The sequence below is a fragment of the Astatotilapia calliptera genome, chromosome 2, assembly GCF_900246225.1.
Source record: "Astatotilapia calliptera chromosome 2, fAstCal1.2, whole genome shotgun sequence".
NCBI classification, from domain to species: Eukaryota; Metazoa; Chordata; class Actinopteri; order Cichliformes; family Cichlidae; genus Astatotilapia; species Astatotilapia calliptera.
Window position 1 is genome coordinate 22,206,488 of NC_039303.1, and position 22,457 is coordinate 22,228,944.

General features: G+C 43.0%; 1 protein-coding gene across 6 annotated transcripts in view; it reads left to right on the forward strand.

The window, feature by feature from the left end:
• Positions 1–22,457, forward strand: part of LOC113033954 (connector enhancer of kinase suppressor of ras 2) — a 69,532-nt gene that overhangs the window by 23,524 nt on the left and 23,551 nt on the right. For 5 of the 6 annotated variants that reach the window (XR_003274102.1, XM_026188181.1, XM_026188194.1 and 2 more), the window contains exons 3-11: positions 1,606–1,808; positions 2,031–2,118; positions 3,259–3,300; positions 7,810–7,929; positions 9,943–10,002; positions 10,136–10,204; positions 14,038–14,184; positions 20,727–20,854; positions 20,972–21,183. Coding sequence is in view for 5 of the 6 variants with exons in the window: in XM_026188181.1 (XP_026043966.1) it covers positions 1,606–1,808; positions 2,031–2,118; positions 3,259–3,300; positions 7,810–7,929; positions 9,943–10,002; positions 10,136–10,204; positions 14,038–14,184; positions 20,727–20,854; positions 20,972–21,183 (1,069 nt within the window). In the remaining variant the exon portion in view is untranslated. The remainder of the gene's footprint in view (positions 1–1,605; positions 1,809–2,030; positions 2,119–3,258; positions 3,301–7,809; positions 7,930–9,942; positions 10,003–10,135; positions 10,205–14,037; positions 14,185–20,726; positions 20,855–20,971; positions 21,184–22,457) is intronic. The other variant, XM_026188209.1, reaches the window with a different exon arrangement.

The window sequence follows — 22,457 nt, forward strand, 5'->3', positions numbered from 1 at the left end:
GTGTGTGTGTGTGTGTGTGTGTGTGTGTGTGTGTGTGTGTGTGTGTGTGTGTGTGTGTGTGTGTGTGTGTGTGTGTGTGTGTGTGTGTGTGGCATTTATGTCAGCAGGAATCAGGCTCCGTCATACAGGACATGACTTGAGGTGCCTTGGGATGCTGAGCACAGTGTGGATTAGTGGATGTGTGTTTGTTTATTTAAAAGGGTCCCAGTGCAGTAATGGGCTACTCAGCCAGCTCAGTGTTTTTCTATTAGTGCAGTTAGTGGCTGTATGAATGATTATTAGTAATTCCCAGATGACATTTTTAAATTTCATGTAATTTCACCCGGAATAAGTTTTTATTTAACTCATGTTTCTTAAATATGATCTTTGCACATGATCAGCTAAGACTTGTGTAAAGATCATAGCTTTAAATAATAAGTATAAAAAAGTATTTAAAAAATAAATACTCTTACAAAATATACAAATATTTTTCAAACACTTAAGTCTTCGAGTAAATTAGGCTCGAAGACTATCTATCACTAGCTACAGACATGTAAAAAGACTTTTCACAGACATCTCTGCAACCCAGTGAAAAACTAAATACACTTTGAGAAACATCTCAGACTCTACAGGCCTCAGTTAGCGTGCTGAGTGTAAAAGCTGATGACAGTACAAAGCCTTTTCTTTCATATACATTTTCTACATGGGAGTGGGGGAATAAAGATGAGATGTGTTGCACAGTGCCACATTTGGCAAAACAGCTCATACCAACTGTCGAGCATGGCAGTGGAGGGTGATGATTTCAGCTTGGTCTGCAGTGACAGCATCTGGGCACCTGACTGAAATCTGACCATGAGCTCATCAAAGAATTCTAGAGTCAGGTGTGACTCTAGAAAGTGACAGCATTTGTCTGACAGTAAAATGTTAGCTAATCGTGGGTTATGCAACAGAAAATTGATATCAAGTGCAGCAGTAAATCTACAATAGAATTAAAATATAGATAAAAAAAATAAAAGCATTTCAAAATCCAGACCTCAACCTGAGTGAAATGCTCTGGCTGGACCTTAAGAGAACTAAATGAACGAAGTGAAACGAGGTTGTGATAAAGAGAGGGCCAATCGTCCACAATGATGTGAGAAACTGATAAAGTATTCATTCAGAGATATCAGATGATACAGTTATTCACTGACTGTATATCATGTCTGTTATACAGATAAAGTATATTGGACTAAAATACAGACTAGCAGAAGGTGATAGCTAGCCTCACTATTCTTGAACAGAACAAAAATATGCATGTCAGTGCCTCTAGCTAGTCAGGTTAGCTTAACTTAGGAAAAAGCTAGCATGATTTTATCCAGAGTTTTTAAAAAAAATCAGCAACCCAAAACCCTATGTATATATTTCCTCTTTCCAGACCTTTTGAAATATATATATATATACATATTTAGGTTTTTGTATATATGTATATATGTATGTCTTCTAATCCCTACATTAGCTAACTTAAGTTAAGCTCCTTGCTCTTTGGCAAAGCTCCTGACTCCACAGAAGGTCGTGACGTTTTTATCCAACTTCAAATTCTCAGGATAAACATATTTTCTGATCTCAGTTTGTCTGTTTGTCCTGCAGAACTACGGACTAGAGACAGAGAACCTCCGGACTCTATCCCACAAACTCAACGCTTCAGCAAAGAACCTCCAAAATTTCATCCTCGGCAGACGGAGGGGCGGCCATTATGATGGGCGAGCTTCCCGAAGGCTACCAAATGATTTTCTCACTTCAGTGGTGGATCTAATTGGTGCAGCCAAGAACTTGCTAGCTTGGCTTGACAGGTGGGGGATAACATATGGAGATTAGATTGTTTTGTTTTTTTTAAATTACAGTGTTAATGAATAAATGAAATTGCAAATATTTAAAAAAAAAAACACCAAATGCCAATATTTCTCAAAAATTGTTCAGGCAAACATTTTTTCTCTAAAATTGTTGGATGTTTTGTTTTTACACAGCAGAAACATTTCTCAGGTTATGATCTCTATTATTCTTTATTTTCTTAGGTCTCCGTTTGCCAGTGTGACAGAGTATTCATTACTGAAGAACAACATTGTGCAGCTCTGCCTAGAATTAACCACCATTGTACAACAGGTGCTTTCACACACATTCCTGCAAACATCACACAATACACCATTTCCATATCCATTAAAATAAAGGTCATGATTTGAATTTAAGGGTCAACACTAGAGCAGGATTGGATTGGAGACATCAATATGTATAGAGCTTTTGTTGCCTACAGCTGGTTTCTATAGATTTGAGCACGTGTGCAACTTACATGCATTGCCACAGGCTGTTTGCAGCATGGCTGATGGGACGAGTGGCTCTCAATAAAAGCCTTAAGCAACATTCTCATCGACTCACTGTTAGACATCATCCCTTGCCTAACTTAGGCTCTGTTGAACAGTGAACCAGAGGTCCCTCATCCCTATAATTCCCTGTCCTCCTTCTGCTTCCCCTCTGGCTCGATTCCTCATGTTAATGCACCACATTGCGCGTGCGCGCGCGCACGCACGCACACACACACACACACACACACACACATATCCAGCATACTCACTCTGGTACTTTAGCCATCTCATTGTTTGGACAGAAACTATGTCTCCTCTCTTGGACCCCATTCATATCCTCCCAGTAAGAGCCTGCTTAGAGTGTATGTGAGAGTGTGTTTGTTCTTGTGCCCAGAATGAGTCCTGGAACCGAGCAGATAACACCCATCCCCTGTTACAAGGGCCAAAGAAGAGCGAGGAGAAAGAGACCACCGCAGGTCCACAATGGGCCAAATGAACATGTGGCTGCCAGGGTGCAGCGAGACAGACAAAGGTGGCAGCGCTGTCCGTACTAATGCATCAGACAGATTAATTAGCTGCTACCGTGCACATCTGGTGGATTCAGTGGGCTGCCTTCTCAGAAATGCATTACCTATCAGCTGTCGGTGAATAACACTCCGTCAAGCTTCAAATAAAGTCATTTTATAAATCCAGATATGAATTTGATGCTCCAGACCCCAGAGTAGATCTAAAACTCGTCACTCTACTGTCAAACATAATGCAGAGGGGTTGTAACAAAATAGCCAACTGCTCAGGTCCACATGCCTTCCATTTCTTCCTGTTGGGCATCTCATTTCCTTCTTTCCTCAATGTTATATTTGGACTAGAGAAAGACACTTGAGCTGGAGTGCGGATGTACACATCGATGTTTTCTTAATGTGTTCCTCTTTGTTCTTTTCTACAGGACTGCACTGTCTATGAGACAGAGAATAAAATTCTTCACGTGGTAAGTTTTTCTTATAATATCAGCGACCATTCAAAGTTGTCAGTCAGTTTTTGGGGTCAACAATGAACTTTCATGCTCAACTAGCTTTACTTCATTGTTGCACTGTCACACATGTGGTTACAGCACACATGAAACTGCAGCGCGTGGTAATCCGCATATTTCCAAGCAGCTGGCTCATTGCACAAACCTGCCATCTAGTATTTGCAAGAACAGAATTTCACATCTACCGGCAGACTTCTGCACCGGTTTTGAGAAATTAAAGCATTTAGAGAAAATCTGTGTGTGAAACAGAAAAAAAAAGTATTAGCTAAACTGGTGCATTTGAGTGCGCTTCAGTTAGACGTTTGTGTTTGTGTGTGGGCGTGTGTGGGCATGTATGTGCGTGCACTTCAGCGTACTGTTTGTTTTTGGTCGAGTGTGTGGCACAAATTTGTGCATGTTAAAGTGCAAATGAGCCCGAGGCCTTCTGAAAGCTTCAGTATGTGTGCGTGTTGTGTGTCCATGCGCGCAAATGTGTGCATCCATGACGGAGAACTGTCTGCATCCACGTGTGAAACGGACTGAGCAGCCAGTGTCTGATTTGGGTTGACAGTTGGTTTAGGACACTTCCTGCTGCCATTCAAGGTCAGGTGGAGGAAACCAAATGAAATGTTAGCAGGGGGAGCTCACAGAAAAAACTGTTGACGCATCTTTTGGCAAAGAAAACGCTCAAGGAATGCATATTTTTGCACATGCACATTGGATACTCTGTAATCCATAAGCTCTTTGGTTGAGCTGTCATTTACCTCTGCTGTTACAGCCCCAATAATGACACAGGACAATGACATCAGGCAAATTCAAATCTTTAAAGGGCTCCATTGCACACGCAGTTACATGCTCACAGCCATCAGTGCCCGACTAAGGGCCGCACATGATTAAGTCTGTTATGTGCGGGAGGTTTATGTGTGAAAGAGGGAAACAGCATGAAGAGCGAGAGAGAGGAGGAGCTGTTTGTTTTTAGATCCAGCTTCCTCGCAGGCTCTTATTTACTGTGAGTTTTCCACAAAGATGAAGTGAAGGTGAGATAAACCATGCAGGCACACACAACAAACACAAATATCCAATCTTATCCCCTGTTTTTGAAACAGAATGGCACTTATATTTGGACTTGGACAAGCGCACTTGTCCCCAAAAAAGTTTTTCTATTGCACTGCTAGGTAAAAAAAAATAGGTTAGTTCTAGCCAATGTGTTATGTTGACTCGATGGAATTTTATTGTAGCTGGAAACTGAATTAGAGGGAAGAAAACAGCATATTTCTAACATTTGAATCCTAGTGACCCCTGAAATTAAAAATTATTTACTTCAAAATAACAGCAGCCAGATGTGATTCAGTATAGATGGTAACTTGGTACATTAAAGTGTGTTTCTACTCTACTAGAGCACTCAAAGCACTTTATAAAAAACAGACTATTTACTATTTATCTCCGATTGTTTAGATTTGACCTCCAGGTATAGCAGGGGGATATAAGTAGCATCTTCTCCACCACATAACCAGCAACAAGCTGGTTTATGTCTGTTTGTTACAGCTTCTACTAAAAGCTACCTGTTTCTCAGATGCAGCAAGGGTGTTCGCCTCTTCAGCCTCACCCTTCTTCAGCAAGGTGCACTTAACTCACAGGTGCTTCTTCAAATTTTGAAGTAGAGCATGTTAGCGGCTGACAGCAGCTAACAGACTTATCATCACCCCAAGCAAGACTCTTTTTTTCTCTTTTTTTGTCTTTTGACGCAACAATGGAGACAGTAACAGATTGACTGGAAACATCATGTTGCTCATTTCAATGCAAATGTAATCTGAGTACTGCTGCTTTGTAACATGTTACAGACAACATTGCACAAAGCTTCAAAAAAACAAGCAAAGCAATAAAAAAAATAAGTAAATTAAGTAAGCTTTTAGTAATTTGATCATATTTATAACTGAAGATTTAGACTGGGCTCTCTGATAGAAAACGAGTTAAACACACCCGTGAGTAACACTGGTTGATTAATTACATTTCCAGCGGGCTCTTTTTCATCCAGAGCTCCAAAACAGTGGAGCAAATGTAAACATACCATAACTGTAGGACACTGCGATACTATAGCCTATCGTAACAATCTCTATAAATATATGATTATTCTAAAAGGAAATGCTTTAAAGGGAGTGATTCTTCAAATTCTGCTCTCATTTCGGTCTGAAGTCTTACTTACAATGCAGTCATTTCACATAACTGGGTTTACAGTTTCACTCAAGTATTCTACTGTATGCAGTTTGATTCAGACAGACATACAGTATCTAAGAGTCTCCAGTGTATAGCCAGCATGGGGATTACAGACTGTTTACTGTAGTGATAGTTGTACCTATCTCAGCTTCTGCTCAATAATGCAAAACTCACTGCTACTCTGTTCTCTTTTAGACCACGGCCTGCAGCAATCAGATGGACAAGGATAGTGTGCGTGCGTGTGTGTGTGCGTGTGCGCGTGCGTGTGCGTGTGTGTGTGTGTGTGTGTGTGTGTGTGTGTGTGTGAGAGAGAGAGAGAGAGAGAGAGAGAGGGAGATAGAAAAGAAGAGCTATAAGATATGAATATGTGTGAGTCTGTGTCTGATGGAGCATGAAGTGTGTATGAGTGAGTGTTTTTTGTGCATGCATGCATAAGGATGAGAGGAATTACATAAGACTGTCCTAGTTGTGTGTTTTCCCTTTCTCTTGTTTTCTCCCCCTTTCCTCCCGGACTCCCGCTCCCACCTCCCTGCCTTTCTCCTTCTTTCTCTCTCTTCCTCTTCCCTTCTCTGCCTCTCCATCTTTCGCTCTGTCTTGGTTGATACTTGCTGCAGTGTGTGTGTGAGTATGTGAGAGACCATGCATGTGCAGAGGATGCATTATGCAACCGTGCTCGGTGTGTACATGTGCATGAGATAGAAGGCGCGAGTCGATGAGGATGAAAGCACATGAGAGAATGGGAATAAGAAATGTGGTGGTGGTGCAGTTGAAGGAGGGGGATTCCGCCAGAGCTTAATCCGTTTGGCAGTGTACTATGTCTGGCTTTCTGTTTGACTGCTTTTAAATCTCACGCCAGCCAGCCACATAAGTTAACCTCCCTATAATCTGTGCTCTGGTGCTGGGGAGGCGTGTCAGATCAAGGTCCAGGGTGTCAGAGCTAGAGGAGCTGAGAGTAGCCGCACTGGTGGCCTTTTTGTCTCTCTACTCGGCATTAATCCCGGGTTAGGACTATTAGTCTAATGATCAAAGAGGAGCACAAGTACAGCCCCAATATTGTCACTTGAGCTTTAGCTTGGCATGGCTCTATACACGGGATTATAAATGCACCTTTTCTCATTGTTTCTACCCCTAACCAACCTTTAAACCCACCCTCACTAAAACTCAAAATGCTGTTTGGTGCCTGAGCTGGGTATGCCATTACATAACGTGAACATGCTGGCTAGAACATAATATTACTGTATAAACATAATACTAAGCAGACAAGGCGATCTTTAAATAAGTGACTCAGAAAAAAAGATGCAGGTGTGTGTGAGAGACAGCATCACATAGCCAGCTCGCCGAAGATTCTCCACCTTTTTCTTTCACACTGAATGAATCATAGGCTGTGAGCTGTACACACACACCGTGTGTATCACATGTGTGTATACTGAAGATCTCCTCTGTTCGTTTCGTAACTGTAATCTGGTAATTGCTCATTAGGACGTAGATCAGAAGATTATTTCATACAGGGTTCATCACTGCCATGCTAGTCACAAGCATACTGTAGCTGTAGTCTGTCTTCCATGTATGCCTGTTACATTTCAGCGTGTGTGCATGTGTGCTAGCATGTGTGTATGCACTACAAAGAGATGCTATGAAGGAGGATAAGCAGGGTAACAGTGTCTGTAAACCACCTGCATTCAATCAACTAAGATTAGAAGGCAAAGATAAATGAACTTGCATGCGTGACCGAGCACACAAACAGCCTGAAATATAGTCAAGGTTTATTTAGAACAGGCAAGGTGAGGCAATGCTTTTTGTGAGTGCTGCTTGGATTGGGTAATGTTGTTTGTATTAGGAATAGGCTTTAAGTGCAGTGTGGGGAAAAAATACAGCAGTTTTACAATTTTTCTTTTTTTGCTTGTTTCATTGATATCCAGGCAAATGTTACTGATAAAAAAAACAAATGGAAACTGTGCTCTGTAATTTAGACGTTAGAAAATGTCAACTGAACACCTCAGGCTGGCTAGTACGGCTGATGTGTTGTTCTGTCTGTGACGGTGTCTTGTGGGCATGCCTGCGGGCGGACTGTGACAGGAAACAGTTTGTGCGCTGGATTGATGGAAGTGGCGACGTGGAACAATCTGATGAAATAATGTCTGTTTCACCTCCTCCAGCTAGGTCACAGCATCCCTTGCGGCCCAAAACCAATCTCAATAACTTTCTGTCTTCATCTTTTTCTGTCTTTTTCTTTCTTCCTGTCATTTTCCCTGCTCTCTTTGCCTCCATCTTCAGTGTAAGACCTTAGCAGGGATATGCGATCACATCATCTCTCTGTCGTCAGACTCTCTGGTCTCTCAGTCTGCCCATCTGGAGGTGGTCCACCTTACCAGCATCATGCCAAACGAAGGCCTGGTGAGGACCTCTTTGAAGATGCACACAATCAAACAAACTAAGGCTGTTTTAAAACTGCATATATCAACAAGTACTTTATTTCGACAATCGATTAAATTATATTTGTACTGTGAAAGGCAACCTGTAGTTGCATAGCATCTTCTAACCTAAAAGTCTTCCAGGAAGCACTTATACAGCTCTTAATTTACATTTTCCAGGCTCCAGGTCTTGGTTTATTTTTTGCAAGTATCATAAAACTGTAGTCTCATAGAAAGCCCAGTCAAGTAAGAGTGCAGAATTTGGACCGGCAGTTTGAGTGTTTTGGTGGTTCTTGGCTATCCGGAAACTTTGTGTTAGCCTTTCCTTTAAAATGATCCATCTGTACAGTTGAAGTCTCACAGCAAATATTTCCTAACTAGGTCTGAAGTTCTCACTTTTCAGGTCAAAGGATAAATATGCAGCACTGTGCAGAGGTCTTGAAAATGCCAAAGAAGTTCTAGACAAAAAACTTGTATCCTGCCATTGTGTGCAGTGCATCCTGGACAAAAGTCAAACTGGTAAGCCTAAAAAACTATCTACAGCAGACGAGAAGTCATGTCCTTAAGAAATAGGAAAACCTCCAGCAAAGACCTGACAGAAGACCTGAGAAATGTATCTGGTCCTTCAGCTGATCCACCAACTGCTCACTGAAGCCTCATCAGAAATGGTCTATGTGGTAGGGTGACTGTCAAGGAAGGATGTAAAACAGAGAGAAACTGATAGCAAATTACACAAGAACTGGACTGAAAATATGTGGCAACAGGTCTGATGGAGTGATGAATCCTAACTGGAAATTTCTGTTCAAGTAATTTTCAACATGTATGTACACGGTGGAGGCTCTGTCGTGGTTTAGGCTGCATTTCAAGCCATTGGTGGTGTCTTATCTATCAATCTTGTTCTTCTTCTTTGATCCCTAGCTGGCGTTAGGCCTGGATCGGCTCCTAAGCCAATACGCCAATGGTGGGTGCCAATGGATGTCGAATTTCCTTCACAACTCGTTTCCATGCATGACGATCGTTGGCGATTGTCCTGGCCTTGTCGAGATTTATTCTGCAATCTCTGACGTCATCTTCGACCTGTTTTAGCCATGTTTTCTTTGGTGCTATTTGTTGGATTCTCCACTGGGTGGGTCGTTTACACCAGAAGAGTTGGTGTGGTAGTCGGCTCGCGTCCATTCGACACACATGGCCAAACCATCGCGATCTGCGTTTTTGAATTTGCTCCTCGATTGGTGGTTGGTTGTCGCACATCCGTCGGATGTCCTCATTTCGAAGGCGGTCTCGAAGTGATACTCGCAATATTTGCCGAAGGTAACGCATCTGGAAAACTTTGAGTTTGTTGAGGTCCACTTTGAGCACCGTCCACGTTTCGGATCCATAGAGTAGAATCGGCAGGATCAGTGTCCGGAAAAGGTGGATTTTGCTCGGGATGGAAATATTGGTTCGCTTCCGGTGTCTTGTCTATAAGGTGTCTGATTGGCAACAGCTTCATTTTTCAACGTAGCAATGATCCCAAACACACTTCCAGTACAGTAACAGCATACCTGTGTAGAAAATCACACAATCGACCTCTATCAGTCATGGATTGGCCTCTACAGAGCCTGGACCTCAATGTTATTAGAGCATTGTGGGATCATCTTTACAGAGAACAAAGCAAAGGGCAGTCAACGTGCAAAGAAGAGCTTTGAATGTCCTTCAGCAAGCCTGGGGAACTATTCCTGAAGACTACTTGTAGAAATTAGAATAAAGCTTGGCTAAGAGAGTTCATGCTGTATTAAACAATCAAGTTTGTCAGTATTATGCAAACTCTGTTTTTCCCTTATATTACTGTGTAAACCGCTCATAAACCGGTGCACCTATTTCCCATTTATCTAGCAAAATATAAAAACACGAACGGCAGCTCAAGACTTTTGCACAGTACTGTACATATGATGTATTTCCCTGTGTACTCTTATACTAAATCCACCCTGCCTACCTGTGTTTGCTTGCGCTTCAGGGGATGTATATAAAATCAACATATGATGGACTCCATGTTATCACCGGAACCACAGAGAATGTGAGTTTTTGCTTCACTCATTTGAAAGGTTGATGCTCCACCAACCCCAATATAACACCGATTTTGTTGCCTCAGTATTCGCCTAAATTTGTTTCCATTGTCTGTTTTTGTCCTCCATTTTTTGCCTCTGCAGTCTCCAGCAGATCAGTGTAAGAAGATCCATCCAGGGGATGAGGTGATCCAAGTCAACCACCAGACAGTGGTGAGCTAAAGACCTGCCAAACACAACACTGAAGGCATAAAAAATTACAGAAAAGGTCCTTTCCATTTGTTTCCACCGTGACTGCAGTCTTTTGTTCCCATTATGTGCTATGTTAAGGAGGTGCCAAGGTACATAATGTCTGCCGGCACCACCACTGCTGCCACCATGGTGCTTCCTGTCCTGTGCCTGTGTTGCTATATAGGCTAATTAGGCTAGAGGCAGGAGCAGATTATAGGGCAATTGTTAGAAGACCTTTATTCAGACCAGTGTGATTATCTGCTCACTCTTTCTGGAATTTCTTCCTATTGTCAGAAAAAAAAAACCCTGAAGGAGGCATCCTGTTTGAAATGAGAGCCCATGTTCCACTTTCATATGTGAAAAGCTGCATTCTGCCTATAACTCATCACATCAGAGAAAAGCAGAGAAATGGGCAGCCATTTTAAATGGAACGATGGCTTGTGAGGGCATGTGATTGAACGTGCCTATCTATTGCCTGTGCTGTCAGCTCGGGCACAAACAATTTGTTCCAGTGTTTATATGAGTTTTCTGAAGGGGGGAGTGTTGTGTCTGTGTGCAGACGTCTTTTGTCTGCTTTTTTCCCCATATGAATTTCCTTGTGCATCTTGATAGGTGTTGCTCATGCGAAAGCATGCATGCAGGGGCTTGGGAGCGGTTCTGATTGACATGTGAGGGAGGTAGGTGTTATCTCTGTCTCTCTCTCCTCGGGGTGACGGTGCAGATCGCACCCTGCCAGGCTCTCAGCTCCAACCCTTCATTACTCCCTCAGCTAGACCCTCACCACTCTGATACCTCACTCTGGGGTAGGAGATAAGCAGTGGGGGAAACAGAGGTGTGTGTGCGTGTACGGTGGGGGGGGCTGAAGCATTTGGGGGAGGCTGAGATGCTGAGGCAGAGCTGGGAGAGTTGGTGGGAGGGAGGAGGAAGTAAAGAGGGACTTGGGGAGAAGAGTAAGGGGATAAAAGAAAAAGAGAAGAGGGGGGAGAGACAGCAGAGGGAAGTCTCCAGTCAACACAGCTCTTCGTTCAATCCCAAATTGAGCTGCTAAAGAGTAAAGACGGATACACACCACCAGTAAACTGTAACTGTCAACAGCAATTGATAAGTTCATCTTATCAGCCTTCAAAGTTAAAATTACATTAGTGTGAATATGGATCGTACAAATTCCGTTACATTATGGAATCATCATGTAGGCCTATTAAGCAACAACGCTGCCTTCGTGTCTGTGAATGAGGGTTTTTGGAGACTCACTTCAAAACAGGGAGTTGTTTTTTTTTAGCTCAGCTCGTTTTCTGAGGAAAAATGTGGAATTTGCTCAAATAAAAAACTGATTGTTTGAAGAGGCAGCATAATTATGTGGAGGTAATAGCATCTGGGAAAATAATGAAGACCCCTGGGATTTGAAAAAAGCTCTCCAGCAGCAGTTTATGCTCTGTTATTTTGGTAGGTCTCTCCCTGCTTCCCTTTGCTATCTGTGTATTTGGATAAGAGAGGAGACCTAAACTGGGCTGGTTACCAGTAGCTGTGTGAGCCCTTGTAGTTTACAATGCACTATGTTGCTGTGGAGCTTAAAGTCATGGAAGAAACAAAAGTTTAGCTTGATAAAAGTCGAGTTCAGCTCACTCGCAGTTTAGCTGCATAAAAATCAAGGAAAGGAAATCGAACCACAGTCTTATCAACTCATGTAGCTTCAAAACTACAGACACGACAGGATTAGCTTAGCATAGCTAAGTCAGGTGGGGGCAGCGTTTGCTTCAACAAACAAGATATTGCACTAATTGTTAAACTTCAGAAGCACTGATATAAAGGGGGTTTTTTTTGTTTGTTTTTTTCTACATTTTGTCAGATTTGAGCTACCTGTTTCCACCATTTCCCAAGTGATTACACTAAGCTTGGCTAATCGTTGTGTGGTTATCACTTCATGCTAAACAGTTTGCTAGCAATCAGCTCAGCAGCCAAGCACGACAAGAATGTCCCAACATGTTGAAGTTTTCCTACTATAAAAGAGGCCAAAATGCTTAAATGGTAAATGTTCTGTGAGCGTACACAGCTCTTTAAAGCTTTGTCTAAAATGAGTCGACTTTTATTTCAAATCAGGAGCTGATTAATGTATCGTAAACAAGATTTAAAATCTGACCAGAGATTCAAACCTAGCTTTCGATGCTTGAAGGTGTTTAGATGACAGGAACTATTTGTTTCCACACTTCTGTTTGATAAATGTCCTTACCCCTCGCACAAGGATTTGAGCTTGAGCTCAACAGTTCACATTGGTAAATTACAGCACAGATGAATGGCACCAGTTTTAGTGTGTCCAGGAATAACCCCTTTTTGGTTTAAGTGGCAGGAGAGAACAGACAGCAGTAACTCACTTTGACCCAGGCTCTTCCTGCATTTGAACACTGACTGAACTCAGAGCTCTGAACTGGAGAGGGGGAAAGTGGACGCTACAGGCCGACACAGGCCATCATTATGTCAGGAATAAGGTCAGAGCAGCTCTGTCTCTGTGTGTGGCTGAGTGTGCATGCGAGTGTATGTGGCCTCTGCGGACATTTACAGTGGCTGAGACCAGTGTAGCCAATCAATGGCCTGACGACTACTTCGAGCTCTGGAGACAGGCCGGCCAGAATTGCTGCAGTCAGCACTCCTTTCTCTCTCTCTTTTCTGCATTCCTTAGGCCTAACTATACTGACTAAGCAACCCTCTATTTAAATATGACACTTCTTCTAGACCAGTGGGGCCACTGTGGTCAGTTTTTTGCTTTACTTAAGGCTACAAAGTTTAGCATTCAAACACTCTGTGTTGCAGCTTGTATGTTTGCAACTATTAAATCGGAACATTTTTTCCTTTTAGGTTAGACGTGCTTGTATTAGACTACATCGAATTTTAGCTTTGAGTTAAATAGCAAACTCTAAACTAATTTGGTAACTAGTTTCAGAAATTGCAAATTAGAGGTTTATTATAGATGGTATTACATGCACACCTGTGGGTCCTTTCCGGGTAATCTGACTTGCTTCCACAGTAAAAATGCATATTGGTTTAATTGGGGATTCTAAATTGGCCATAGGTGTGAATGTGACTGTAAAATTTTTCTGTCTCAATTTGTTAGCCCTGCCACAAACTGGCAACCCTGCCTTTTGCCTTATGACAGCTGGCATAGGCTACAGCAACCCTGTGACACTGAGTGCAGAAGAAAACGGACTGAAAGTCAACTTGGCTGGAAATCATGCTTGGAAAGTTTTCGGATAAGGCCAGGCACTAGTGAAAAATAAACTTAGCTGTCCATCACTGCGTGTCAACTAACCAATTTTGACCAATCACATTAACAAATCTTACAAGACAGACATACCAGAGAGTGAAAGCAGGTGATATTTTGAAAGCTAGCAGGTACTATTTAGGTAGGTATGAAGTTAGCATGTTAGATAATTCTATCTTTGTAGGGAATATTTGTGTATAACATGAATGGAACTGGCTGGCAGTGATGATATCTATCTATTGGACATTTAAAACAGAAGTTCCTCACAGGATGCTGGTTTGTCTAAGCTGTATACTAGAGCTGCTCCAGTGGCTTTTCTAATAATTTCTTTCATACTATTATTACTCTCTGTCTGGAAAAAAAAATGTATAATATGTCCTAGAAACATACACTCTTTTGGACAAGCAGTATCAAAAGCATGTGTGTGGTGGTTTGCAGCAGCAGTCAGTCCTATATCTGCTGCTGTGCATGGTGGTTTTCCACAACAGATTCAGATGAGCCTGATTCATTGTGTAGCAGTTTGCAGCAGTCGTTTCGGGAGCCTGGTATGTGTGTTTCTCAGGTGGGCTGGCAACTGAAGAACCTGGTGAATGCTCTAAGAGAGGACCCATGTGGAGTCATCCTCACGCTGAAGAAAAGGCCCCAGAACACCCTGAGCTCCACACCAGCTCTGCTCAGGAACGTCCGCTGGAAACCACTGGGCCTGCAGGTAAACACCAGCACAACTCACAGACGCATTAATGTCTCGCATGCTGACCGGACAAACGGTCAGACTCAGTTTGAAGAATTACTGTGACTAAAATGTGAACGGAGATGTCAGAAACTTGTATTACTTGTATTACTCCCCTTCTGTTTAGTCTCATGCATCCTTATCAGCACACTCGACAGCTACAGTGTAAATTCACATGTAGTAACCTGTGTAGTACTTCCATCTTTGACTCACTCTCACTCTTGCTTTTACTGCCCACACTCTGCATTCTGCTCCTGGCATTTTAAACGAATATTGTTTTAAAAGAAACTTATTCCCTGATTGACCTTGTATCAGTCCTTCCGTTGAGCATTTAAGAAATCTTTTTTACCATTTGCCACACTGCTGGCAGCGTTCAAAGCCATTCACAAATGCGTAGGCAGCTAATGCTCAACCTGAAGAGAATTTAGGCATACAGAAGGCTTGCTTTTTTTTTGTTAAACAGCAATAATGCTAAAAAATCATAGCAGTGGAGAGTAAACTACCTAATTAAATCTGCACTTTATTTCAATCTTGTGTAAAGGATGTAAATAGCGCAACGTGGCCTAAAGTTTTATGCTGGAGAGAAAGAGTTTAGGCAACAAAAGGTCATCCGAGGGGTCCCCATCCCACTCCCCTCCTGCTCACATTCAGATTTATTGAGACTTTAGTCCCGATTCATTCAACCTTTGCCCCAGAGATCGTCTCGTTGTCAAAGACGAGTAAATTTTTAATGTACTGTAGATCTTAAAGGTGGAACGCCTGTTTGAAGTCTCGCAGCTCGTAGTGGGTGTACACATTTCACTTAAGGGCAAATACTTTGTTAATCTGTCACTCGCCGCCCAGAAATATCACTGAGCAATTTAGGCACACAGAAAGAATGAGCTGTGCCGAGACGGACGGAGGGGTGAGGCGAGGGCTAGTCTGATGCTGCCTGAGTGCTCTCTGAAGCGCCAAATGTTTTGTCAAGATCCTGTGTTGCACGGCTGCTATTTTTATCTCAGCATCAGGCTAATTCATTTACATGCTACATGTATGCTTTGATCTCTGTTCAGCTGCTCTTTAGCTTTTTGAGGTTTTTTTTGTTTGTTTTTATTTTTTCGTATGCTCCTTTTTTATTCTGTGCTTTCTATGAGCATATAACTGCATTATTAGGTGGCATGCATGCAAGTGTATATTTATGCAGAACTTGCAGCTTCTGGGTAGCGATGTGCAATAGCGCTCAACTTCATCACCACAAGGTGAAAGATCATAACAAGGTAAAAGACTCTTCTCGTTTCCAGGTTGCTGCCTTGTTATCACGGCCCCCGAGTTGTCATCAGGAGCCTATTGTTATATTTATGCAATAGCAGGGGATTGTGGGAATTCTACTCTGATGGACTGCTTAGACATAAACGCGCCATGAGGGGCCCAGATCAGAGCGCAGAGATATCTGCTGGAGAAGAGAAGAAAGGAGTGTTTTAGTTTTGTTCTCTCTCAGAAAGACTGGATCTCTTAATTATTCATAAGCAACTACAGGCAGCTCCACTGGCTCTGAAACAAGAGCTGCTACTCAGCAAATACTGTAGATAATTCACTGAATCCAAAATATCTTGCTAAACAGCCTGTTTGTGTGTGAGCATGTGTGTGTGTGTGCGGTGGAGAGAGGTGGGTGTGCGCACATTGCTGAGCTTGGCCGCATGCACGCTTGTCCATCTGGGTGTCGGAGCAAGTGTGTTACTGTATGTGTTTGTGCATGCATGCGGAGAGATGATTCCCCGTCATCGGACCCGTTGCTCCTTTGAGAGGCGAGGGAACTGGGTCACTTCACTGTGTAAGCGCTGGTTTTTGGATGCATTACTGTACATGCACGTTTCCAAATCAAACACACATAGAGAAGACATGCGCACTTCGCACCTCTGAGCTCAATTTTGGAGGATGAATTGTAAGGGCTGCGAAGTTTAGCTGAAATGTGGCAAATGTACAGCTGGATTATAACTGAATCCACAAAGGAAACAATTTATCTCGGCATGTTATCATGTGATTCCAAGCTCCCGAAATCCTTCCATGGCAACGTCTTTTATTCTACTAAATAATGACATATCTCTCTCCTTTGCTCTCTCTCTCGTTCTTTCTATGTGTGTGCCGGTTTGTGAGCAGCAGGAAGGAGTAAAAGCAATTTGATGATTCACTGTCATTACATGTGAAAGGGTTTTAAAAGAGAACACGAGGATTACCGTGATGATGCATACCGCATGCGTGCATTCTTGCATGAATGTCTTCTGGGCTGCTGCAACATGTATGTGTTACTGAGAGCATCCACGTCACAGGTCACACATGCGCCACACGTTGCCTGTGACCCTGCTTTCACAAACCTGTTACATGCTCAGACATATAAACCATTACTCTTGATAAAAACCTGCTATTTTGAGCAACATGTATTGGCAGTGAAGCTCTTAATTGATTGGCTAGCTGAGTGCGAGGGAAGTTATTGATTTCTATTATTTTTTTAATAATCACAAGTCGTTCTTTTGGTCTGTTATTGTGCTGTGTGGTGTTTTCAGCTCCTAGTTTCATACTCAGTGCAGTCATATGAGTGGTATCAATCTCTTCATCTAACTAGAGGCATTAAAGCAAATAATTACATTTCTCCAAATGTCACACTGTTAATTTGACACATCGGTATATGCCATTTCTATTTTTTCCACATGGGCTTGCTTTAAATATAGTCACTGGCCACTTCATTATGTACACTTTGCTAATACTGGGGGGGATATTGGGCCATACTGACATGATAGCTTAAAACATTTGCAGCAGATTCTTGCACATCCTGTCCGCCGCATCCCCCCAAAAAACGGATCCATTTGAGCTTTTTGACACGGTGGGTTATCCAGCCATCAGGAGATGGGTACACTGTTGTCACAAAGGGATAGACATGGTCAGCAAGAATCCTCAAATAGGGCTGTGACATTTAAACAATGCTCAGTTGATAGTTAGGGGCCAGGAGAATATCTCTCATATTATTAAACCATGAGCTGCCTGAACCATTGATGCAAGGCAGGATGGATCCATGTTTTCTCATTGTTTCACACCAAATTCTGTCCCTGCCACTCCGAGTGTTGCAGCAGAAATCAAGACTCATGAGACCCGGCTGCATTTTTCCAAACTTCAATTATCCAGGTTTGGGGAGCCTGTGCAATTTGTAGTCTCAATAGCTTGTTCTTAGCTGAAAGAGTGGCATCTGCTTCAATGCTCGACGTGTTGTGCGTTCAGAGATGCTCTGCTGTATAACTTGGTTGTATACAAGAGATTATTTGAGTAGCATAAACAGCCATGCCAGGTTCAATGTCACTTAAATCACTTTTCTTTCCCATTCTGATGCTTGATTTGAACTTCAGCGGGGCACCTTGACCATGCCTAATTCCTAAATGCATTGAGTTGCTGCCATGTGATTGGCTGATAGATAGATTTTTGCATTAACAACCAGCTGAACAGGTTTCTATAATGAAGTGGACATGAGTGTCCCTCTGGGTCACAGTATGGCTTATTTATCATTATTTATCAGTCACTGTAGCTTATAACTTCTGTGCTTATGATTGAATGTTTATTATTTCAGCACATTTTAGATTTGTCTGTAAATGTTATAGCTGAGTTTAAGTTTAGATTAGTACTGTATTTTTCGGACCATAAGGAGCACCGGATTATAAGGCGCGTTAAGCAAAACAAAACAGTCAGATAAGTCAAACTTTACTCAACTCATTTTTCTTGCTTCCTCCACTTCCCTATCATTGATTCATTAATGTTCAATTCTCTTGCAGCTGCTCTATTCCCATGTTGTTGCTCAGTTGTTCTCGTGACTGAAGTTTGGTCTGTTTACAGCATCTTGCCATGCGATTGCATTTGTCCCTAACCATCGGGAACCCTCATGTTAACGTTTATCGGGTGTGAAAGAATTGCTGCACATTTCACGTATGTCAACATACTGATTGTTATCAAGAACACAAATTACTTGTGTGATATTTACACATCATGTGGAAAATGTGAAGGTGTGATGACAGTTTAGTTCTAGTCAAAACATGTTTATTGTGCTGATCGAACAGAAATGTTAGTGCAGATCTAAACTGTCCTCTCTCCGGGAGCCTGGTTCTGCTGGAGGTTTCTTCCTGTTAAAAGGGAGTTTTTTCCTTTTGCCAAGTGTTTGCTCATAGAGGGTCATATGATTGTTAGGGTTTTCTCTCTGGGGCGATCGTGGCTCAAGAGTTTGCCTTGTAATCGGAAGGTTGCCGGTTCAAGCCCCGGCTTGGATAGTTTCGGTCGTTGTGTCCTTGGGCAAGACACTTCACCTGTTGCCTACTGGTGGTGATCAGAGGGCCCGGTGGCGCCAGTGTCCGGCAGCCTTGCCTCTGTCAGTGCGCCCCAGGGTGGCTGTGGCTACAACGTAGCTTGCCATCACCAGTGTGTGAATGACTGGATGTGTAAAGCGCTTTGGGGTCCTTAGGGACTAGTAAAGCACTATACAAATACAGGCCATTTTTTATTGTAGGATCTTTACCCCACAATATGAAGTATCTATATAAATAAAACTGAATTGAGTTGAATATGGCGTTACATAGCTTTATTCAATGGCATTATGTTGTTATTTTGATACACCAAAGGTGACTTTCCTGATATTTCAGCCGGGTCAAATACTGCCATTTCATTAAAGTGTGTAATATCAGAAATTACACACAAGGTGTCTTTTTGTGCCAGTGTGGGCGTCACCTGTTTTGGGCCAGTTCCACAGTCTCACTGTAAAGGACTGCTTGGTGTCGCATTTTACTATATTAGCACTTTTTAAAAAAACTTGTCTACAACCAAGGAACAGGCAGGAAACGACACTCTGACATATCAGGCAGTGCAGCAGTGTTTGACATCCGGATGAACGATAAACGGCATGGCTTCCTGTGAAACATGGACGCTTTTTATACTCTAACACACCAAATTGTCTGCAGTGGATAAGGCCTATTGTGACTTGAAAATTACAGGCTCACTGAACTTAACTCAGTAAAAGAATCCAAGGAATGGTAAAACATTCAATTTAATAACTCCCCTTTTTTGAAACATTCTTAAGCGTTTAAGGCCTTTACTTTGTCGTGTGTGTGTGTGTGTGTGTGTGTGTGGGGGGGGGGGGGGGGGCTAGGAAAATTGGTCTGGGAAAGGTTTTAGTGGTAGATTCTTAGGTAGTCTAGAGTGGACACAGCGGGGGTCAAATGCTTTAAGTGTTGTTTTAACAGACTAGAATTTCTCCTGCTGTGTTACTCCCATCTCTCCCTACTTCTACCCCCAATCCCTTTCCCTTGCAGGGAGCAGTGGGCTGTAATCACTAAATTACTGTTTTCAGACTCAGTTCGAGTCACCAAACTGCACAGCTCCCCCACCTCTTTCCCTCTTTGTCTCTCATGCTCTCTCTCACTCTCTAGCACTCTTTCCCTTTCTCTCTTTGTCCTATTTCATTTGCTCTCTCATGTCGTTCTCTTCCCAGCTCGCCTTCATTATTTATCGTGAAGCCGTCTTACTGTAAGCTGCCTTTATGAGTGGAGGGCTGTGCGGGAGAGAGAAGAGGAAGACAGAGGCAGCCTGGGGGATAGAGGCGAGGGAGAGAGAGGGGAGAGGAGAGGATGGAAAGTTTGGAATATGAAATGAATTTGATTAATACGCTGCTGATGAAATGATGAAACCACGGGCTTTCGTAATGGGAGCACTGCCCACTTTGCCGTTGCTCAGGCTTCATATCTGTTTATCTGTCTTCACTTGTGTCGTCTCCGTCTAAAATGGAGCGTACTCCTCTGACAGTAAAACACTTCATTTTTCTAAATCTGTAAGCCTCTTCCTCAGGGGTGGAGGGGTGGCGGCACGAGCTAAGCATTTGCCACCCCCGACTGTTTTGTCTGAGAATTAATATAATTTGTTTATAAACTTGGACTGAGTCGCAGTGACATCAGAGGTGAGGCATCCTCTCCTCACGGAGGACTCCGTAACAAATGGGTGTCCTTGAGTCAAGCATAGGTAGGAGGCTACACTACTTTCCCTCTGTCCCCGCTTTTTCTTGTGGCACGGGATGCAGGGAGGGGTTTACAGAGGGGTGAGAACCGAGGAAGAGCAAAGAGAGCATGGGAGAAGGAGGGGTTGTCATGGGAACAGACGTGGAGAGGCCTGTGTGAACGAAGAGGCTTGAGACAAAATGACAGGGTGGTGAAGTGACTGAACTTGGGGTAGGCAGGTATTTAAAAAGGGAAAAACAACATAGGCGACATGACAGCGGTGTGGAGATAACGCTCTTGTTTGTGATTCGCTCTTAAAACAAATGCCAGGTGCAGCGCGAGCAGGATATCACAAATAAAAGGCTCCATTCCCTTGTAGGACCGTAAACTGTGTGCTTGTTTGTTTTTCTGTGAAGCAGGGAAAGCTCTAATGCTCACTTACTGCAGGTTGTGCTCTGAGATCCCTCACCATCCTCCCATTAAAGACTCGTCCTTTCTCTCTGTTCTTCTGTTCTCTCTCTTCAGCCGGTCCCGACCAGCCCCACCAGCACCTCACCTACACCCGGTGGAACTTTGGGCATGTCCAAAATGGATGCCCCCAGCATGCAGGACGTCTATATCCTCTCTCCTGTTTCCGGACTCTATAGCACCAGGTCAGCCTCACACACAGGCAGATGTCTGATGATGACCATTACATTGATTATTATGATACAACGATGATGAGTACACTCATGACAGCGGTGATGACAAGCTGTGCTGTCTCTCCCCAGGGAGGAGATGGGTCTGATGTCATGTGACGACATCAGCCGCTACAGCGTTAGCTCCCAGTCGGGCTCTAAAGGTTCAGAGGCGGTCAGTTACTACCTGGACCAGGACAGCGGTCAGTACTTCTCCTTGCTGGAAGGAGATGGACCGCCGGGACCTGACTATGACAGGGGTCGCAATACGGGGGTTCGTCGGCGAGATAAGACCCCTACCCACGGTAAGAGGTCAAGCGTGACCAGGCGGCATGGATGGAGCAGGAATGGCTCTGGGTCTGTGTTTGTAATGGAAAAAAAAAATCATGCTTTCTCCCACAAGCTCTCTCACCTTTTCTTTTCACCATGCTCTCAGAGCTCCTCCTTATATGTTTGTTCATCACCCGCTTCATGGCTCTGCTCCTTTGTGTCATTTTCCGGCGGACACATGTGCCAAAAGCAAAACAAAATCACACGCCAAACAGTCAATCCAAATAAACTGTCTCCAGCTCCCTGTCTGCCCCACCACCTGTGTCCACCCTCGTTCCAGATCACTTCCAAAGCTTCCTGTAATGCACCCTTCCTCTGAGTTTATTCAGGCACAGCTATATGGCATGCAGGATGAGGGTCATTGAAGCTGAGTCAGAAGGCAACATTACTTTATCATCTCTTTAGCGAGGCAGTCTGAGAGCACAGTGGCAAAATGAAACTAATATTAGCGATTACATATGCAAGAATGTCCTCGTATGTTTCATGTGTCGTTTTGTGCCAGGCAAAACAGCATGACAAATCTTTACCAGGATGGTGGCTGAGAAAGAAATGATGGGTTAAAAAAATACCTGTCATGTCAGACATGAGTGCAACAGTATATACTTTAGCAATGTCAATAGCAGCTAACATGCTAGCATGGATATCTATACTATAGTGGAATATGCTAGCATTTTCTATACCTCCAAAGGCAAAGAGAGGGGATTGCTAAATGAAGTTGCAGGACCATGGCATTATGAACAGACAACATGCCTGATTTGAATTTAATCAGTTTCCCTTTCAAAGTCATCTTCTCGTGCACCTCTGGGCCACTTCCAGTGCAGCTGCTATTTTTAGATCGATGTTTGTTTTGTCTCTTCTGCACTGTGCACTTTGTGATCTCACCGTGGACCTCGATTTTTGTAGGAAGAAAACATAAAATTTTTGCTTCAAACTGAGCTGTCATCACTGGTGAAAGAAAGTGACCTGTGATACTGTTAGCTGTGTTCGGTTAGAGTTCAAGGTTTCAAGCACAACCAGGAGCATCCTCGTGGTTTTTTGCCTTGTTATGCACAGGTTGTGCAAAGTGACATGTAAAGCTATAAACCCAGCTTTCAACTGCCACATCCTGGAATACCTGCCGCTGAATATAGCTGAGTTTCTACGGTTTTTCAGTGGATGACAATAAATCTTATACCATTATGAAACATGTTTATTAACCCTTAAACGGGGAAACAGTTTATTCTGCTACTGATTCTCGTTTGGTGTCGTT